The sequence below is a fragment of the Salvelinus namaycush genome, chromosome 42 (genome assembly GCF_016432855.1).
Source record: "Salvelinus namaycush isolate Seneca chromosome 42, SaNama_1.0, whole genome shotgun sequence".
NCBI classification, from domain to species: domain Eukaryota; kingdom Metazoa; phylum Chordata; class Actinopteri; order Salmoniformes; family Salmonidae; genus Salvelinus; species Salvelinus namaycush.
Genome location: NC_052348.1, coordinates 9089246 through 9111143, shown reverse-complemented (window position 1 = coordinate 9111143; position 21898 = coordinate 9089246). Strand labels below are relative to the sequence as shown.

The following is a 21898-nucleotide window of genomic DNA, read 5'->3' as shown; positions in this document are numbered from 1 at the left end:
TGTGAAATCCATAGATTAGGGCCTAATGAATGTATTTAAATGTACTCTTTTCCTTATATGAACTGGAACTCATTAAAATCTTTGAAATTGTTGCATGTTGCGTTTTATATTTTTGTTCAGTGTATATATAGACAATATGCATAGCAGTATTGGCAACACACTTACATTACAGTTTGGTAGTTTAGTAGAAAATATGTCTGCAAGCTTATCAAAATAACTTTAAGTAATTAGTGGTAATTATTATTATTACACAGCATGTCAAACTCCCCAATAAGAACCCATGCAACTTACATTTCGATGCACGCACAACATTCAGGTATTCGGGTTAATGTCCACAATAAAAAGTCCTCAGAAAAACATGTGTCTTCTTCCTTCGCACATTGATAACACTCTTTTGGATACTGGAACATCTTCACTGTAGCCAGGTCAGTATCAGGCAATAAGAAGGACCATGAAAACAAATCTGAGCGGTTGGCTGTGAATGCCCTCATCCGCTAGTACTTACATTTACATTTAAGTCATTTAGCAGACGCTCTTATCCAGAGCGACTTACAAATTGGTGCATTCACCTTATGACATCCAGTGGAACAGCCACTTTACAATAGTGCATCTAAATCTTTTAAGGGGGGGGGGTCAGAAGGATTACTTTATCCTATCCTAGGTATTCCTTAAAGAGGTGGGGTTTCAGGTGTCTCCGGAAGGTGGTGATTGACTCCGCTGTCCTGGCGTCGTGAGGGAGTTTGTTCCACCATTGGGGTGCCAGAGCAGCGAACAGTTTTGACTGGGCTGAGCGGGAACTGTACTTCTTCAGTGGTAGGGAGGCGAGCAGGCCAGAGGTGGATGAACGCAGTGCCCTTGTTTGGGTGTAGGGCCTGATCAGAGCCTGAAGGTACTGAGGTGCCGTTCCCCTCACAGCTCCGTAGGCAAGCACCATGGTCTTGTAGCGGATGCGAGCTTCAACTGGAAGCCAGTGGAGAGAGCGGAGGAGCGGGGTGACGTTAGAGAACTTGGGAAGGTTGAACACCAGACGGGCTGCGGCGTTCTGGATGAGTTGTAGGGGTTTAATGGCACAGGCAGGGAGCCCAGCCAACAGCGAGTTGCAGTAATCCAGGCGGGAGATGACAAGTGCCTGGATTAGGACCTGCGCCGCTTCCTGTGTGAGGCAGGGTCGTACTCTGCGGATGTTGTAGAGCATGAACCTACAGGAACGGGCCACCGCCTTGATGTTAGTTGAGAACGACAGGGTGTTGTCCAGGATCACGCCAAGGTTCTTAGCGCTCTGGGAGGAGGACACAATGGAGTTGTCAACCGTGATGGCGAGATCATGGAACGGGCAGTCCTTCCCCGGGAGGAAGAGCAGCTCCGTCTTGCCGAGGTTCAGCTTGAGGTGGTGATCCGTCATCCACACTGATATGTCTGCCAGACATGCAGAGATGCGATTCGCCACCTGGTCATCAGAAGGGGGAAAGGAGAAGATTAATTGTGTGTCGTCTGCATAGCAATGATAGGAGAGACCATGTGAGGTTATGACAGAGCCAAGTGACTTGGTGTATAGCGAGAATAGGAGAGGGCCTAGAACAGAGCCCTGGGGGACTCCAGTGGTGAGAGCACGTGGTGAGGAGACAGATTCTCGCCACGCCACCTGGTAGGAGCGACCTGTCAGGTAGGACGCAATCCAAGCGTGGGCCGCGCCGGAGATGCCCAACTCGGAGAGGGTGGAGAGGAGGATCTGATGGTTCACAGTATCGAAGGCAGCTGATAGGTCTAGGAGGATGAGAGCAGAGGAGAGAGAGTTAGCTTTAGCAGTGCGGAGCGCCTCCGTGATACAGAGAAGAGCAGTCTCAGTTGAATGACTAGTCTTGAAACCTGACTGATTTGGATCAAGAAGGTCATTCTGAGAGAGATAGCAGGAGAGCTGGCCAAGGACGGCACGTTCGAGAGTTTTGGAGAGAAAAGAAAGAAGGGATACTGGTCTGTAGTTGTTGACATCGGAGGGATCGAGTGTAGGTTTTTTCAGAAGGGGTGCAACTCTCGCTCTCTTGAAGACGGAAGGGACGTAGCCAGCGGTCAAGGATGAGTTGATGAGCGAGGTGAGGTAAGGGAGAAGGTCTCCGGAAATGGTCTGGAGAAGAGAGGAGGGGATAGGGTCAAGCGGGCAGGTTGTTGGGCGGCCGGCCGTCACAAGACGCGAGATTTCATCTGGAGAGAGAGGGGAGAAAGAGGTCAGAGCACAGGGTAGGGCAGTGTGAGCAGAACCAGCGGTGTCGTTTGACTTAGCAAACGAGGATCGGATGTCGTCGACCTTCTTTTCAAAATGGTTGACTTGATGCTGATTAAGGATCTGACTCACTACAGGCTGTCCGGCAAGAACAAGGCAGATGCTTTATTGGCTCTTGGTCACAACCACATATTACCACACAAGCACAGACTAAAAGTGATCATCATGGTTACAATTAGGAATGGACAGCAGTTGAACTGTTGTGGTTCTATAAGGCAAGAGTGTGCACAACATGTAAACGGTATTAGTTAAAGCGTTATAGATCTGCAATATAAATAGGCTATATGCACTAGTCATTCAGAGTAACAGTTATTCCAAGATCCATTGTAAATAACCAAAGTGTGTGTGTGTGTGCTCCAAATGTGTGGTGGGGATGAAGAAAATGAATAAACACTCTGAAAGGAGAAGCATCCACCTTGTTCTTACCGGGCATCCAGTAGAGCAGTGGTGCCCAAACTTTTTATAGTCCCCTAACCCTTCAAACATTCAACCTCCAGCTTTACCCCCTCTAGCACCAGGGTCAGCGCACTCTCAAATGTTTTTTGCCATCATTTTAAGCCTGCCACAAACACTATACGATACATTTATTAAACATAAGAATGAGTGTGAGTTTGTCACAATCCGGCTCGTGGGAAGTGACAAAGAGCTCTTATAGGACCAGGGCACAAATAATAATAATATAATAATAATCAATAATTTTGCTCTTTACTTAGCCATCTTACATATCAAACCTTATGTGTTCATCAAAAATTGTGAATAACTCACCACAGGTTAATAAGAAGGGTGTGCTTGAAAGGATGCACATAACTCTGCAATGTTGGGTTGTATTGGAGAGTCTCAGTCTTAAATCATTTTCCACACACAGTCTGTGCCTGTATTTAGTTTTCATGCTAGTGAGTGCTGAGAATCCACTCTCACATAGGTACGTGGTTGCAAAGGGCATCAGTATCTTAAACAGCACGATTTGCCAAGGCAGGATACTCTGACCACAGCCCAATCTAGAAATCTGGCAGTGGCTTCTGATTAAATTACATTTTCAACAGAACCGCTTGTTGCAATTTCGATGAGGCGCTCTTGTTCAGATATCGGCAAGTGGACTGGAGGCAGGACATGAAAGGGATAACGAATCCAGTTGTTTGTGTCATTCGTTTCAGGAAAGTACATGCGTAATATGGTGGAAATTACAAGATTATATTATAATGCTGTTATTGCAATTGGCTCATTCATCCCCCTCCTTTCCCCTGTAACTATTCCCCAGGTTGTTGCTGTAAATGAGAATGTGTTCTCAGTAAACTTACCTGGTAAAATAATGGAAAAATAAATAAAATAAAAATAAATTGCATCAAATGGTTGTTTTATGCAACAGAATAAGGGGTTGTTAGAACACTCATTTGTGTGTGTTCTACCGAGGATGGGGCTCTAGAAGATTTACGATGTCTTTGGGTGATACCGCATTCCAGAGCTTGAGTTAATGTTTCTGTACTGGGGTACCAGGGGGAGATGGCTCCAGTATGGAGTTGGGGGGCCAGAGACTGGTCTCTACACAATGATAACTGTTTTTACAGCAGATACTGTCTGCTGTGAATTATAAGTATCTTTCATACAGATCTTAACCTTGTGACCCATTCCATACATCTGTTGTTTGTCATGTAGACTGAAGGAGGATGGACTTTGCTATAAAATGCTGTGGCTCAAACCAGCTCGTTGAGTTCGCAGTGATCACCTCCAGGGGTGATTACCGACCAGCTCCATTACTGCAGTAATTAAATAATAAATTTGGATTGTTTTGAAGAAATCTAAAAGTCTCTCCTTTTGATGACAATACTTCCACCACAGTAATTGCGCACCCAACTCACTCAGGTGCTTCGCTATATCACATTTTACATTATCCGTAAGCTTGCGTTCATTTGCACACAAAAAAATCATACAATGATGGAAAGACCTGTGTGTTGTCTTTGTTAATGAAGACAGAGGAGAGCTCCAACTTCTTAATCATAGCCTCATTTTTGTCCCGCACATTGAATATAGTTGCGGAGAGCCCCTGTAATCCTAGATTCAGATCACTCAAGCAAGAAAAAACATCACCCAGATAGGCCAGTCGTGTGAGAAACTCGTTATCATGCAAGTGGTCAGACAAGTGAAAATGATGGTCAGTAAAGAAAACTTTAAGCTCGTCTCTCAATTTAAAAAAACGTGTCAATACTTTGCCCCTTGATAACCAGCGCACTTCTGTATGTTGTAAACGCGTTACATGGTCGCTGCCCATAACATTGCATAGTGCAGAAAATACGAGAGTTCAGGGGCCTTGCTTTAACGAAGTTAACCATTTTCACTGTAGTGTCCAAAACGTCTTTCAAGCTGTCAGGCATTCCCTTGGCAGCAAGAGCGTCTCGGTGTATGCTGCAGTGTACCCAAGTGGCATCGGGAGCAACTGCTTGCACACGTGTTACTACTCTACTATGTCTCCCTGTCATGGCTTTTGCGCAATCAGTACAAATACCAACACATCTTGACCACCAAAGTCCAGTTGATGTCACAAAGCTGTCCAGTACTTTAAAAATATCCTCTCCTGTTGTCCTGGTTTCCAGTGGTTTGCAGAAAAGGATGTCTTCCTTAATTGACCCCCCATAAAAGTAACGGACATATACCAGGAGCTGTGCCAGGCCCGCCACGTCTGTTGACTCGCTTGTATGCGAAGCAGTAATTGTTTTAAAACATCTCCTGCCATGTCACTGATGCGTTGTGAAACAGTGTTGTTTGATGAAGGCATTGTCTGTATAGTTTTTATGGCCTTTTCCCCCCAGCATTGTCCCAGCTATATCCGCAGCAGCAGGAAGAATTAAGTCCTCCACAATAGTATGGGGCTTGCCTGTCCTAGCCACTCAGTAGCTCACCATATAAGACGCTTCTAGCCCCTTCTTATTAATGGTATCTGTTGCTTTTATACACGTCTTACTACTCTAAAGTCGTCTTAATTCTCGCTCAAAAAACTCCCGTGGCTTATTTTTCAAATTGGCATGTTTTCTTTCTAAATGTCTGCTCAAGAGTGAAGGTTTCATCGAGATGTGAGATAGTACTTTTGCACATACACTACCGTTCAAAAGTTTGGGGTCACTAAAAAATATCCTTGTTTTTGAAAGAAAAGCAAATTTTTTGACCATTAAAGTAACATCAAATTGATCAGATGTTGTAAATTACTATTGTAGCTGGAAACGGCTGATTTTTTATGTAATATCTACACAGGCGTACAGAGACACCAAAGCCATCTGCCAGGGCACCAAGGTCATCTGCTAGGGCACCAAGGCCATTTACCAAAATAGCCAATTAAATTGATTTGAAAACCAAAAAACACTAGCTATTCTGTTAAGAAAAACAATAGTGTATGTAAATGTACATAAATAATTTGCCTACAAGTCAAAGTGTAAGTGATAGCCTATGCGTATTGGCTACAGCCTGTCATGTCCCGACCGATGCTGGCATGAGGAAGTCTCCTTAAAATGGAGCCAAACTTTAATGAGACTTTGAATTACACATTATATATATATATATATATATATATATATATATATATATATATATATATATATATATTGTATATATATATATATATACACATTATATATACATTATATATATATACATTGTATTTGTCAAACATGACTGGTGTTTAGCCTATATATATATATAGGCTAAACACCAGTCATGTTTGACAAATACAATGTAGGATCATTATTACTATCTAAAGGCTTGATTCTGTCAAATTCATTCCGACAGGAGAGAAAGGCCAGTGCCTGTTGTGCACTGCAACATCACCCACCTTGTAATCTGTATATTATTTTGAAACTATTTAACAGTAAATGTAACTGTTTAAAACCTGGACATTTGTTGTCCTTTTATGAGGCATGTCTTAACATTCCTATGGTTGGAAAATGGTAAGGGGGGTTATTTTCTAAACACTTCCTCATATCCCATTGAAAGCAGTGGGCCTATTTTTCTCATGTGCTCAACTTTCTTTCCTTGTCCAGCAGCCAAAAACACAATCCTAGTCATATTAACAACCCATGCTTGTTGTTGCATCTTTAGATCTTCCCTCTTTCTAAAGGATTTTTGAAGGATATTTTCATCTCTGTCATATGAAACCACTCGCATTTGCAGTGTACTTTTGAGAATGGTGTTTTCCTGCTAATTGCATTTTGGAACATTCACACTTATAGCCTACGCATTGCTGCGTTCATAATGTAAAGAAATAGCCTAATAGTTTAGCAAGATTTTAAACTAAACCTTCTGATCTGTTGCATCAGCCTCATTGCTTTAAAAGGGTTTTTGATGTACTGGGGTTGTATTAATTTGGGATCTATCACGTCCCACAACATGTTCGGAATACATATTTCTTGCACAGAAGGACAAGCTGACCAATAGAATAAGTCAACTTTAGTACTATGGGGGATAGTAGATTGACATAGGCTGTTCGTTGGGCCTACTCATCTTGTTGGCTGATGATCACCATATCATCTACTTTGCCTCATCATTGGGGAGAAGGGCCTTGGTCAGGAAAGTGACCAAGAACCTGATGGCTACTCTGACAGAGCTCTAGAGTTCCTCTGTGGAGATGGGAGAACCTTCCAGAAGGACAACCATCTCTGCAGCACTCTACCAATCAGGTCTTTATGGTAGAGTGGCCAGACAGAAGCCACTCCTCAGTAAAAGGTACATGACAGCCCACTTGGAGTTTACCAAAAGGCACCTAAAGACTCTCAGACCATGAGAAACAATATTCTCTGGCCTGATGAACCCAAGATTGAACTCTTTGACCTGAATGCCAAGCGTCATGTCTGGAGGAAACCTGGCACCATCCCTACGGTGAAGCATGTTGGTGGCAGCATCATGCTGTGCGTATGTTTTTCAGCGGCAGGGACTGGGAGACTAGTCAGGATCGAGGGAAAGATGAAGTACAGAGATTCTTGATGAAAACCTGCTCCAGAGTGCTCAGGACCTCATACAGGGGCAAAGGTTCACCTTCCAACAGGACAATGACCCTAAGCACACAGCCAAGACTATGCAGGAGTGGCTTCGGGACAAGTCTCTGAATGTCCTTGAGTGGCGCAGCTAGAGCCAAGACTTGAAATCATTCAGAATAGCCTACTACACCATGACAATTTATATAATTTACCAACAGAGGGTCATTGGCTTCTTTTTTAAATAGCCTAGCTGTGGATTGTACCCCAATAACAAGGAATAGCCTATAGTCGGGAACACGCGGCAAATCTGTCAGTGAAAAATCAGCACGCAGACCAAACAGGCCTTAATTAAGCAATATTTCAAATACAATCGAGGGAAAACACAGGTTGGAAAGCAATGGCTCCTGCTGAAAAGAGAATACTTTTCTGTATGCTACCAAAATATTTGATCAACTTCCAAATATTGTTTTACAAAAGAGAGAGTCTTTAGGAATGAGCGCATCGACAATCACCAGCGAGTGACCTGCGCATCATTGGGTGAGTCAATGAAACTGGAAAGCATTTTTAGGACTATAATTTCTTCCTCATATTGTAGCCTACATATTGTAGCCTATATACACACCTAGACCTAGGCTATTGATGGATTCAAGACAAGGTGTTTTTTATTGATCTCAGATTCTCGGTTTGACAGTGACAAAGTAGCCTGCCACTTAGATACTTTTGGCAGAATTAAAAAAGATTCTGCCAAAGTCTCCAGTCATGTAAATGAACATTTTCTCGGACCCTAGGCTACTAAAAATGTTCCCCGTGTATGCAACTTCTGTAAGAGCCTCTACTCTACTGCTCTATGCCACTACTCAAACGCGATGATATGCATGCAACGCTTTATAATAAAGGTGATTTTCCCCCTCATGCGTTCTGGTACCTTAGAACTCCCCGGGTCACCCTCCTCTCGGGCTCACTTTGTTCTGGCACCTCCCGATTTACAAAGTAAGCACTGAATAGGTACACTATTCCACTATTGGGCTGTCTGATTTTGTTTTAATAATAACAACATTACATGGAAAAAAAATAGTAGCACTGGAAAGTAACATCCTGAGTGATAAAGTAGAGGCTTTGAATTACTTTGCCAGCAGCTACACACCACTGTCTGAGTTGAACGCTGCTGTGGTGCCCTTTACAGACCATTTCATCCCTTCCATCTGAACATCGGAGTGTCATCAACAATCATGCATGTCAGTTCAGTGCACACAGTTTAACAGAGAAAATGCAATATTTGGGAATATATTTTGTAGAACAGACATGCTTCTGTCTGTATTAGGCTATGTCATCTAAACCAGAATCCATATGACTGAAATCCATGGCAGTGACTGAGAACTTTATGGAACTAACGTTATACATGGGCCATGTGCTTTTTTTGCTGGTGTATCCTGAGGTATCTCCTCTCTGAGAACCCCTTCCCGCAGTGCGTACAGATGAACGGCCTCTCTCCAGGTTAATCTTCAGCTGGTGGGAGAACCTGTTTTCCCACTAGGGAAGCTGTAGGATTTCTCCCGTGTGGACTGTCTGGTGCCTCTTCAGGTTGGAAAAGTGGGAGGAATTGGCCCTGCACAGATGGCAGCAGGATAATTTCTCCCCTGTGTGCATCCTCTGGTAGATCTCCACCTGTTTGGTGAAACTGAAGGCTTTCTCACAGAATGAACACGGGAAGCGCTTCTCTTTGCCACCGGATCTACTGATAGCATTACTACTACTGTCATTTGTGTAGCAATTTGGTGTTGAGGCACTGGCATTGTCTGAGGTCTGGTTTAACATTAGGAGAGTGTGAGGAGGACAAAGGCCAGCGAGTGTCTGTATTGTCGCAGGGTCCATGTTCTAGTTGATGGATCCTCAAGGCGGCAGGCTGAAGGCAGCACCTTTTAGTGGGTTAACCTGAGGTGCTGTCAGTCTCTCTGAATCACAACTATTAGGAGCAGGATGGAGCATTTTCAGCCGAGTCAGTATCTGTTCTCTCCCCCTGCATACGGACACCTCCCCGTCCCCACAGACCAAATCTACTCCTCGCCCTGGTACTCAGCACGTCTTTTGTCATGGAGACTAAGTTCAGTTGTTGTTTTGTGTTCGACTGTTTCTGGTTGTGGTGTTGATACCCAGACCAGAGTTGAGGACGCTGTCTCATCCACTGACTCCCACTATGTCGCTTCTGGTCCTGGCATGCTTGGGGGAAGTCGTCCCCTGGGCCCTTGGCTGCACCCATCTGGGTCTGGGAATCCAAGATGGCCGCCCAGTCTCCTCTTTTAGCCTCCAGCCAACCACCATCAGCGAACTCTACATATACAGTTTTGAGTCAATGTTTGTTTTAGTATCTAAACAAGTTTTATTCATTTCATTGTATGCCCATTAGTAATATAATAGTAATAACATATGCCATTTAGCAGGCACTTTTATCCAAAGCGACTTAGTCATTCGTGCATACATTTTATGTACGGGTGGCCCTGGGAATTGAAACCACAACCATGACTGTGCAAGTGCCATGCTCTACCAACTGAACCACACACACAGTGCCTTCAGAAACTATTCATACCTCTTGACTTATTCCACATTTTGTTGTGTTACAGCCTGAATTCAAAATGTATTAAATAACAAATCCTCATCCATTTACACACACTACCCCATAATGAATGACAAAGTGAAAACTGTTTGCAAATATATTGAAAATGAAATGCAAAAATCTAATTTACATGAGTATTCACACCCGAGTCAATATTTGTATAAGCACCTTTGGCGGCGATTACAGCTTTGAGCTGTGTTGGGTATGTCTGTATCAGCTTTGCACATCTGGATTTGGGGATTTTCTCCCATTCTTCCTTGTAGATATTCTAAAGCTCTGTTAAGTTAGATGGGGAGCTGCCGTGAACAGCAATCTTCAAGTCTTAACACAGATTTTCAAATGTGATTCAAGTCTGTGCTTTGGCTGGGCCAATCAAGGACTTTCACATTCTTGTTCTGAAGCCATTACAGTGTTGCTTTGGCTGTATGCTTGTAGTCATTGTCCTGTTGGAACGTAAATTTTCGCCCCCAGTCTAAGGTTTTTTCATTCTGAAGCAGGTTCTCATCAAGGATTTGCCTGTATTTGGCTCCATTTATTGTTCTCTCTATCCCTACCAGTCTTCCAGGTCCTGCCGCTGAAAAGCATCCACCATGCTTTTCAGCATGGCCACCACCATGGCCACCACCATGCTTCACGGTAGGGATGGTGTTAGAGGGGGGAAGAGTTGTGCCTGGTTTTCTCCAAACATAGCACTTTGCATTCAGGCCAAAGAGTAACAGTTTTGTCTCATCAGACCACAGAATCTCAGTCTTTCACATGCCTTTATGCCAACTCCAGGTGTGCTGTCATGTGCTTTTTTCTCAGGAGTGGCTTCCGTCTGGCCACTCTCCCATAAATCCCAGATTGGTGAAGTCCTGTAGAGACTGTTGTCCTTCTGGCAGGTTCTCCCATCTCAGCCAAAGAACTCTGTAGTTCTGTCAGAGCGGTCATTGGGTTCTCAGTCACCTCTCTGACCAAGGTCCTTCTTGCACCAAGGTCCTTCTCAGTTTGGTTGGACAGCCAGCTTTAGGCAGAGTCTGGGTACTTCCATATGTGCTCTTGGAAACGTTCAACACTCTAGAAACTGTTTTATAACCTTCCCCAGATATATGCCGCGTCACAATTCTATCTTGGAGATCTACGGGCCGCTCCTTGAACGTCATGGTATAGTTTCTGCTCTGACATGCACTGTCAACTGTGGGACCTTACACTGAGTGTACAAAACATTAGGAACACATCTTTCCATGACATGGACTGACCAGGTAAATCCAGGTGAAAGCAATTATCCCTTATTGAGGTCACCAGTTACATCGACATCAATCAGTGTAAATGAAAGGGAGGAGACAGGTTAAAGAAGGATTTTTAAGCCTCGAGACATTAATTGTGTACGTGTGCCATTCAAAGGGTAAATGTGCAAGACAAAATATTTAAGTGCCTTTGAACGGGGTATGGTAGTAGGTGCCAGGCGCACCGGTTTGAGTGTGTCAAGAACTGCAACACTGCTGGGGTTTTCACACTCAGCAGTTTCCCGTGTGTATCAAGAATGGTCCACCACCCAAAGGACATCCAGCCAACGACAGGTCATTGATGAAATGGGACAAAGGAGGCTGATAAATTGTGCAGCGCAACAGACAGGCTACAGTGAGTCAACTGACAGTCCAGTACAACAGTGGTGCCCAAAGAACCACAAAATAATAAACAGCTCATAGTACCTTGACACAAAGGGATTATGGCAGCCGACAACCTTACAAAGTTCCATTTCTTTCAGCAAAAAACAAGAAACTGCGGTTGCAGTGTGGTAAAGAACAAAAACACTGGAGAATTTGAAAAACATTGCCTGGTCTGATGAATCCCTGGTTCCTGCTGTTTCACACTGAGGGGAGGACTAGGGTATGGAGAAAACCACGAGTACATGCATCCATCATGCCGCGTGTCAACATTGCAGACTGGTGGTGGTGTGATGGTGTGTTTTCATGCCACACATTTAGGCACTTGATAAAAGTGGAGCAACGTTTGAATGCCACAGGATATCTGAACATCGTCGCCAATCAGGTGCATCCCTTCATGTCAGCAGTGTATCCATCTGTGAATAGATTTTTCTTCAGCAAGATAATGCCCCAGCCACAAGGCTAGGATTGTCCAGGAATGGTTCCACGAACGTGACAGTGAATTCAGCTTACTGCAGTGGCCTGCCCAGTCACCAGATCTCAATCAAATTGAGCATCTGTGGGATGAGATGGAACGAGCTATTCAGAGTAGAGATCCACTACCAGCCAACTTGACACAACTGTGGGAAGCATTGGAGTCAACATGGGCCAACATCCCTGTGGAACGCTTTCGACACCTTGAAGAGTCCATGCCCTGACGAATTGAGGCTGTTCTGAGGGCAAAAGGGGGTGCAACTCAGTATTAGGAAGTTATACTGTTTTGTACACTCAGTGTATATAGACAGGTGTGTTTCTTTCTAAATCATGTCTAAACAATTGAATTGGCCACAGGTGTACTCCAATCATGTTGTAGTGACATTTCAAGGATGATTGAAGGAAATTGGATGCACCTGAGCTCAAATTTGGAGTGTCATAGCAAATGGGTGTGAATACTTATGTAAATGAGATATTTCTATATTTCACTTTCAATAAATGGGAAAAATACTAAAAACATGTGTTCACTTTGTCATTATGGGGTATTGTGTGTAGATGTGGAATAAGTCAAGGGGTATAAATACTTTCTGAAGACACAGTATATTAAGTTCTGTATATGTATTTCTCCCTTACCTTCCTCCTCCATCTTTAGTCCACTCAGCAGGTCAATGCTCTCTGGTCTGTCTTCTATTGGGCATGGTCCCACGCTTAAGATAAACTGGGCCCATATCCACAAAGTGCTGATCTAGGATCAGTTCCCCACCTGTCTACATAGTCTTATTCATTATGATCTAAAAGGCTAAATTTATCCTAGATCAGCACCCCGACTCTGAGAGGCTTTGTGGATATGGACTAGAGGTCGACCGATTATGATTTTTCAACGCCGATACCGATACCAATTATTGGAGGACCCCAAAAAAGCCGATACCGATAAATCGGACGATTTTTATATATCGGCCGATATATATATATATATATATATATATATATATTTGTAATAATGACAATTACAACAATACTGAATAAACACTTACTTTAACTTAATATAATACATAAATAAAATCAATTTAGTCTCAAATAAATAATGAAACATGTTCAATTTGGTTTAAATAATGCGGTTTAAATAAAAAGTGTTGGAGAAGAAAGTAAAAGTGCAATATGTGCCATGTAAAAAAGCTAACGTTTAAGATCCTTGCTCAGAACATCAGAACATATGAAAGCTGGTGGTTCCTTTTAACATGAGTCTTTAATATTCCCAGTTAAGAAGTTTTAGGTTGTAGTTATTATAGGAATTATAGGACTATTTCTCTCTATACCATTTGTATTTCATATAATTTTGACTATTGGATGCTCTTATAGGCACGTTAGTATTGCCAGCCTAATCTCGGGAGTTGATAGACTTGAAGTCATAAACAGCGCAATGCTTGAAGCACAGCGAAGAGCTGCTGGAAACGCAGGAAAGTGCTGTTTGAATGAATGCTTACGACCCTGCTGCTGCCTACCACCGTTCAGTTAGACTGCTCTATCAAATCATAGACTTAATTATAATATAATAAACACACAGAAATACGAGCCTCAGGTCATAAATATGGTCAAATCCGGAAACTATCATTTCGAAAACAAAACGTTTATTCTTTCAGTGAAATACAGAAGCGTTCCGTATTTTATCTAACGGGTGGCAACCCTAAGTCTAAATATTGCTGTTACATTGCACAACCTTCAATGTTAGGTCATAATTATGTAAAATTCTGGCGAATTAATTACGGTCTTTGCTAGGAAGAAATGGTCTTCACACAGTTCGCAACGAGCCAGGCGGCCCAAACTGCTGCATATACCCTGACTCTGCTTGCACAGAACGCAAGAGAAGTGACACAATTTCCCTAGTTAAAATAATTCATGTTAGCAGGCAATATTAACTAAATATGCAGGTTAAAAAAAATAACTTGTGTATTGATTTTAAGAAAGGCATTGGTGTTTATGGTTAGGTACACATTGGTACAACGACAATGCTTTTTTTCGCGAATGCGCTTGTTAAATCATCACCCGTTTGGTGAAGTAGGCTGTGATTTGATGATAAATTAACATGCCCCGCATTGATTATATGCAACGCAGGACAAGCTAGATAAACTAGTAATATCATCAACCATGTGTAGTTAACTAGTGATTATGTTAAGATTGATTGTTTTTTATAAGATAAGCTTAATGCTAGCTAGCAACTTACCTTGGCTTCTTGCTGCACTCGCGTAACAGGTGGTCAGCCTGCCACGCATTCTTCTCGTGGAGTGCAATGTAATCGGCCATAATCGGCGTCCAAAAATGCTGATTACCGATTGATATGAAAACTTGAAATCGTCCCTAATTAATTGGCCATGCCGATTAATCGGTCAACCTCTAATATGGACCCTGACCTAATACAATGCAGACAGTAGTTTACATTGGGCTCACCTAAGTGAGACTGTGTGTGGTCCTGTGCTGCTCAGCTGGTTCCTCTGTGGGTTCAGGAGGTGGTGTAGTCTGGTTGTCCTCCATGAACATGGTCCCCTCTGGGTTCCCCAGACCCTCCTCATACCCCTCCTCCTTCACCAGCAGCACCTCTGGACCCTCCTCCTCCTCCTGGAAGAGACAGGTGATACAGATTACAGACATACACTCCCTCAGTTACGTACACACAGATAATAAACACACTTTCAACATGTAGTGTTTACCCATCCCCACTATGTTTTGAGTCCAATACCGTAGTTACAGAATGACTTCATTGTTGTAAAATCCATCATGGTAAATATGTTGTGGGTAAAAATAAGTCAGCTAAGTCAGCTGTCAAAAGTCAGACAAATCTGACTAAACTATTTTGACGTGTACAGTAGGTGTTTGTTAGTGTGTGTGTCAGCAGGTAGACATATTTAGTGTATATTGGTTATAAAGCTCTGTTGGGATGCAGAATAGGGTGAGATCAGTTACTGTCTTACCTCAATTAGCCACGAAATCCCTAGTTTGAAAGTGACAAACAGTTTTCTGGAAGCTGTGCGGCGCCATTTTCCCTAAATTTCTCTCCACGTGGACCAGCCCCCTAGCAAATCGAGATCCAGCCAATGATATTCACCCCCTCTATGTTTTTTGAGTGATAGCTAGCAAGAATCACACACAGCAGAACAAGAGAGAGAGCAATGACGTGAATTGAACATACACTATATACACAAAAGTATGTTGACACCCCTCAAATTAGTGGATTTGGCTATTTCAGCCGCACCCGTTGCTGACAGGTGTATAAAATTGAGCACGCAGCCATGCAATCTCCATAAACAAACATTGGCAGAAGAATGGCCTTACTGAAGAGCTCAGTGACATTCATTGTGGCACCGTCATAGGATGCCACCTTTCCAACAAGTCAGTTTGTAAAATTTCGGCCCTGTTAGAGCTGCCCCCGGACAACAGCGAGTGCTGTTATTGTGAAGTGGAAACGTCTAGGAGCAACAACGACTCAGCCGCGAAGTGGTAGGCCACACAAGCTCACAGAACGGAAATCTTAACGCTACAGTGTACAATGACATTCTAGATGATTCTGTGCTTCCAGCTTTGTGGCAACAGTTTGGGAAAGGCCCTTTCCTATTTCAGCATGGCAATGCCCCCGTGCACAAAGCAAGATCCATACAGAAATGGTTTGTTAAGATCGGTGTGGAAGAACTTGACTGGCCTGCACAGAGAACTGACCTCAACCACATCGAACACCTTTGGGATGAATTGGTACACAGACTGTGAGCCAGGCCTAATCGCCCCGAGCTGACAAGGTACAAATCTGTCGTTCTGCCCCTGAACAAGGCAGTTAACCCACTGTTCCTAGGCCGTCATTGAAAATAAGAATTTGTTCTTAACTGACTTGCCTAGTTAAATAAAGATAAAATAAAAATAAATAAAAATGTTCCAACATGGAAAGCCTTCCCAGAAGAGTGGAGACTGTTATAGCAGCAAAGGGGGGGACCAACTCCATATTAATGCCCATGATTTTGGAATGAGATGTTCGACAAGCAGGTGTCCACATAATTTAGGTCATGTGAGGTAGTACGCAATTTTCGGGGATCACTTCTGGCTCGTGGGCTACTTTCAGAAGAACTGGCTAAAAAGAATAATGAGAGTCTTAGAATTAAAAGTCCCATTTTGTGTTTATTAAACAAACAAGTTTTAAATACTCCATATGAAAACCACACATACAGGTCTCAACTAAAAATCTGCATGAACTTGATAAACTGCATACATTTTCTCATTAAAAGTGTCTTGGGGGGAAAATGAAGTAGTTGAATGGAAGTAATGAAATCGGCATTTGTGAACATTATATAGCCTACACCAGGACTCTCCAACCCTGTTCCTGGAGAGCTATCGTCCTGTAGGTTCACTCCAACCCTAATCTAGCACAACTGATTCTAATAATTAGTTGGTTGATAAGCTGAAACAGGCTCGATACAAGTAGGGTTGGAGCGAAAACCTACAAGAGACCCCTGGCCTACACAGTACAAACACAATATGTAACAGACTTTTTAGGCTTATAAACTGTATGCCTTATATATATATCACACAATGTCTGGATGCAGTATTCTACCCAGGAATATTCAACACTGAAATGTGTTACTCTTGTTTTTCCAAATGGATCTGTGGATCTATTCTGCTGACAACAATGAAAATTAGTCCTTGTCTTTAATACAGGGTTTGATCTAAACGTCAGAAGCTATCGGGTGGAATGGTTACTTTCTATATTATAGAGTGGAATGTTTTTTTTGCTGGTGTATCCTGAGGTAGCTCCTCTCTGAAAAACTCTTACTACAATGCGTACAAGCAAACGGCCTTTCTCCCGTGTGGACCTTCAGGTGCATCTTCAGCTGGTGCTGGCGGGAGAACCTTTTCTCACACTGGGGGCAGCTGTAGGGTTTCTCCCCTGTGTGGACCCTCTGGTGCCTCTTCAAGTTGCCAGCCTGGGCGAAGCTCATGTGACACTGGGTACAGCTGAAGGGTTTCACCCCTGTGTGGACCCTCTGGTGCCTCTTCAAGTCGCCAGCCTGGGCGAAGCGCATGTGACACTGGGTACAGCTGAAGGATTTCACCCCTGTGTGGACCCTCTGGTGGATCTCCACCTTCTGGGGGCAAGGGGAGTGGGTCGTGACATTTGGATTTGTCTCTAAGCTTTCCCTATAATCTAAAAAATCTCTACCTTGTGAGTGTCCTTCTCCTGAGGGAGTCTCGTCTACATTCCATGTCAGAGGAACATCGCCCTCCACTTTTACAGTCACCTCATCTACGACTATAACCTCCCCTTTCTTATCTAGGCACCCTTCAGAGTATACGCTACTACTGTGCTGGTTCCAGTCCCCACTAGACAGATCAGTCTGTGTCTCTAAACCCAAGGGCATGTTGCCAGGGTCCATCTCTGTTGTATAAGAACAAGACAGATCATCACTGCCAGTGACTAACGTGTCACCATCTCCACAAGAATGAACCATTCTCTGGCTCTGGTAAAATACCGGTAGGTATTCTGAGCCGGGAGCAGGAGGACAACCCAGTGGCCCTAGTCTCTCTGGGTCTGATCGGTGGTCAGATCCTGTACGTAAGAGCCTGTGTGTTACAGGTAAAGTCTCTGTGTCTGTCGCTGACTTGAGGATGGCATTCGGCGTTCCACTGACCTCCATGATGCTGCGTCGGGTCCTGACCTGCGGTGCGACGGAGGTGGCAAGGTCCTCCGTGGCTACAGGGAGCGCCACTCCAGCCGCTGCGCCAGTCTGGATGTCTCTGCTGTGTCTTGAGTTCTCCTCTCCTTCAGTCTTCTCCTGCTTGAACCCAGGTCCTGCAGCCTCTGCTGACTGACACAAAAAGAGAGAAGGTTATTACCGGTACAGTGGAATTGGATAACAATGTCGTAGGGCTCTCACATGCTGAGGATGTACATGTAAGCAAATTAATAGTTGAAGGAGCCTTTCTGAAATAAAAGGGCAATGTTTGACAAACTGTTATTTTCAATGTTACACTATGACACTAACCTCTATCACAATAACATGCTGGGTTGAGGTTCCACTCCCCTCATCTATAGCTATGGGTTGGTCATCTCTCCACAAGTTGTGTTCTGCTGGCTTCGCAAAGCTCTTGTGGCCTCCAGTGAGATGTCCTTCACCTAAGAGAGTGATTGGGGAAAAAGGGGTGGTTAAGTTAGGTACTGTCAATACTCAATGCTATATTGAACACTGTCTACAATTGGCAAGGATGTAAGGTAACACTTCTCATAACGTCAAGATATACTATTGATGGATTGATTATGTTCCATGCATCACATTCTTTTTATTGAGTATGATAATAGGAAACTCAGTAAATCAAGAATCTGGTTAGAATATGATATTGTCTTTGTGCAAGAATAATTTGTTCTTCATTGACCTACCTGGTAAAAAAAAATGCTAAACAGAAAAAAAAGCTAGATAATCAGGGGAAGTATTGGATACTATCGAAAAATGTTACAAGACCCAATTCTAGGTAACACATCTGAACACATGCACTGAGGGGAAAGGGGCGATAGCCCCTGCCTTCTGCAAAATGTACCTCTTGCCATTCCTCTGTATCGGTCGAGGATCTTGACACTACTGGGACGACTGGCGAGGACGCGCTCTCGCATTGTCTTCTCTGCGCGCTCGCGTGCCACCTTCAGTTCCAGTAGCTGTAGTTTTCTCCGCAATGCCCTGTTTTCTTTCTGGCTTTGAGTTATTTCCAAACGAAACACTGCATAATCGTCGTCTACGAGTTTACAGATCTCTGCAACGGCTGAATTCGCTAGCACCTCCATGATGGAGGCTAATTGAGTGTGAAAAACCATACAGTTAGCCATTGTTAACAGCTACTAGCTAGCGTTACCTAGATAACATCTATCAACCAAGTCCTATTTCCAACGCGAATCAAACATTACCTGGGGGAAAGTATTAATCATATTTTGAGTTCCATGGTGTTAATACAGGTCTAAATAACAACAATAAAAACGCTAACGTGGAAATTGTTCTTGGTTACTGTTCTCTTCCGTTTACACTAAAGAGAAAGGATCTTATTGGTTCGCGTAATAGCTGAAAGGGTGTGGTTAAAGTGAAATGTATGCTCGCTGTTCTTTGAAGTACTGTACTGGTTATTACATAATGGCGTCTTTTTGCAAGCACACACTCAGCCATGTTGGTCAAAGCCCAAGGTGAAAGTGTAGGGGTTTGAATAAACGCGAAAAAATCAGGTCTGTGGTAAACACAGGTTTAGGATATCTTATACGTTTTCTATGAGCTATTCTTCATCAGCCAACGTAACTTTTCGTGAATTTTGAAGCATTTGAGACGTTAAAACGTTTATGTAATCAATGCACGCACATAAAGACTTCATAATTCATAAAGGTCATATTAACTGACTGATATTATCTCATGGGTCGTTCCATGTCATTTCAGCAAGCCATTTTAGGCTGTCCTGAAATCGTTTCTGTAGTTAGAAACATAAGATTACCATTTCTGCAACATTATTTTGATGAAATATAATTTGAAATTAAAGCAATTGATGGCACCCAAATTTGCCATTTTAATTTATAGAACTCATATAATATTCAATAAACATAGTACCTAACATTCGATTTGTGTCACGTTCCTGACCTGTTTTCCCTTGTTTTTGTATTTGTTTAGTATGGTCAGGGCGTGAGTTGGGGTGGGCATTCTATGTTGTGTGTCTAGTTTGTCTGTTTCTGTGTCCAGCCTAATATGGTTCTCAATCAGAGACAGCTGTCAATCGTTGTCCCTGATTGAGAATCATATATAGGTGGCTTGTTTTGTGTTGGGGATTGTGGGTGGTTGTTTCCTGTCTTCCGTGTCTGTCGCACCACACGGGACTGTTTCGTTTTCCTGTTCGTGCGTTCTTCGTGTTATTATGTAAGTTCGTTTGTTCAGGTCTGTTGACTTCATTTATTGTTTTGTAGTTGCTCAAGTATATTTTCGTCTTCGTTATTATTATTAAAATCATCATGTATTCCACCTACGCTGCATTTTGGTCCAATCCTTCTCGCCTCCTCATCTGAGGAGGAGAACGACTTCGACGACCGTTACAATTTGAACCAAACTTTTTTCTAACTCTAACCACGTTTCTATCCAGTTGTATGCGAGTAAAATCATACCATATAAAAGAAATCGATACAATTTTATAAATGCCGACAGATAATTTGTTCATTTAACATGGTGGGATCTTTGTGTCATTAAAATTAATTATACTAGGAAATGCGGTGAAAACAACTATGTGCAAATATTAACATAATAACTATCATAAAGAAGTAAATTTGGAGTCACGCGATGATATGGTGTGTGGTCCACCCACTACGACTCGGGAAACCATGCAGTTTATTAAACTTGTCACGATCGTCTTTAGGTGAAAGAGAGGACCAAGGCGCAGCGTGATATAAATACATATTTTATTTGAAGATGAAAACGAACACGAACACTAATACTAATACAAACTAGACAAAAACAACAAACGAAAGTGCAGACACAAGCAACTAACGTCAAGACATAGACAATTACCCACAACCTACCTAATGCCTATGGCTGCCTTAAATATGGCTCCCAATCAGAGACAACGATAGACAGCTGTCTCTGATTGAGAACCAATCCAGGCAACCATAGACTTACATAAACACCTACACTGAACACAACCCCATGAACTCTACAAAACCCCCTAGACAATACAAACACCCTAGACTAGACAAAAACACACAAACATCCCCCATGTCACACCCTGACCTAACTAAAATAATAAAGAAAACAAAGATAACTAAGGCCAGGGCGTGACAAAACTACAGATGAAATAAATTATACTGAACTTCATAGGGTGGTGAAAGTGCACAGTGATACAATAAGTTTGAATAACAAATAAAAATATTCTGGCTCTTATCCATAATAATCTCATCATGTAGACTCACTAGCCTACTTTCACGTAAATCCGAGAACCTCCAATTAGTATGAAATGTTACGTTTCTTATAGTATGTATTCATGTGTGGATTTCCATCACCCATTTCGTATGACATGTTATGAGTTACATGTTATGAATTTGCAAAAATGTACACTACCGGTCAAAATTTTTTAGAACACCTACTCATTCAAGGATTTTTCTTTATTTTTACTATTTTCTACATTGTAGAATAATAGTGAAGACATCAAAACTATGAAATAACACATGGAATCATGTAGTAACCAAAAAAGTGTTAAACATATCAAAATATCAAAAATTGAGATTTTTCAAATAGCCACCCTTTGCCTTGACAGCTTTGCACACACTTGGCATTCTCTCAACCAGCTTCATGAGGTAGTCACCTGGAATGCATTTCAATTAACAGGTGTGCCTTCTTAAAAGTTAATTTGTGGAATTTCTTTCCTTCTTAATTGCATTTGAGCCAATCAGTTGTGTTGTGACAAAGTAGGGGGATATACAGGAGATAGTCTTTTACCAAATAGGGCTAAGTCCATATTATGGCAAGAACAGCTCAAATAAGCAAAGAGAAATGACAGTCTATCATTACTTTAAGACATGAAGGTCAGTCAATACGGAAAATTTCACGAACTTTGAAAGTTTCTTCAAGTGCAGTCGCAAAAACAGTCAAGCGCTATGATGAAACTAGCTCTCATGAGGACCGCCACAGGAATGGAAGACCCAGAGTTACCTCTGCTGCAGAGGATAAGTTCTTTAGAGTTACCAGCCTCAGAAATTGCAGCCCAAATAAATGCTTCACAGAGTTCAAGTAACTGACACATCTCAACATCAACTGTTCAGAGGAGACTGTGAATCAGGCCTTCATGGTCGAATTGCTGCAAAGAAACCACTACTAAAGGACACCAATAATAAGAAGAGACTTGCTTGGGCCAAGAAACACAAGCAATGGACATTAGACCGTTGGAA

The 21898-nt window shown here is 42.6% G+C and overlaps 1 protein-coding gene across 1 annotated transcript; it reads right to left on the bottom strand.

The window, feature by feature from the left end:
• Window positions 1–14412: 14412 nt before the first annotated feature.
• Window positions 14413–19022, bottom strand: LOC120034733. The gene is made up of 4 exons (XM_038981335.1): window positions 18538–19022; window positions 17988–18118; window positions 17634–17810; window positions 14413–14580 (listed from the first exon to the last, which is right to left on the bottom strand). Exons 1-4 carry the CDS (start codon window positions 18818–18820, stop codon window positions 14413–14415), a joined length of 759 nt encoding a protein of 252 aa, XP_038837263.1. The 5' UTR covers window positions 18821–19022.
• Between the last annotated feature and the right edge of the window lie 2876 nt (window positions 19023–21898).

Coding starts and splice junctions, on each gene's coding strand:
- LOC120034733 (XM_038981335.1), bottom strand. CDS start 18,820: ATGGCTAACTGTATGGTTTTTCACACTCAATTAGCCTCCATCATGGAG. Junction 18,119..18,537: donor ATACAGAGGAATGGCAAGAG/GTACATTTTGCA, acceptor TCACTCTCTTAG/GTGAAGGACATCTCACTGGA. Junction 14,581..17,633: donor CCCGACGCAGCATCATGGAG/GTCAGTGGAACG, acceptor TGTCTCTTCCAG/GAGGAGGAGGAGGGTCCAGA.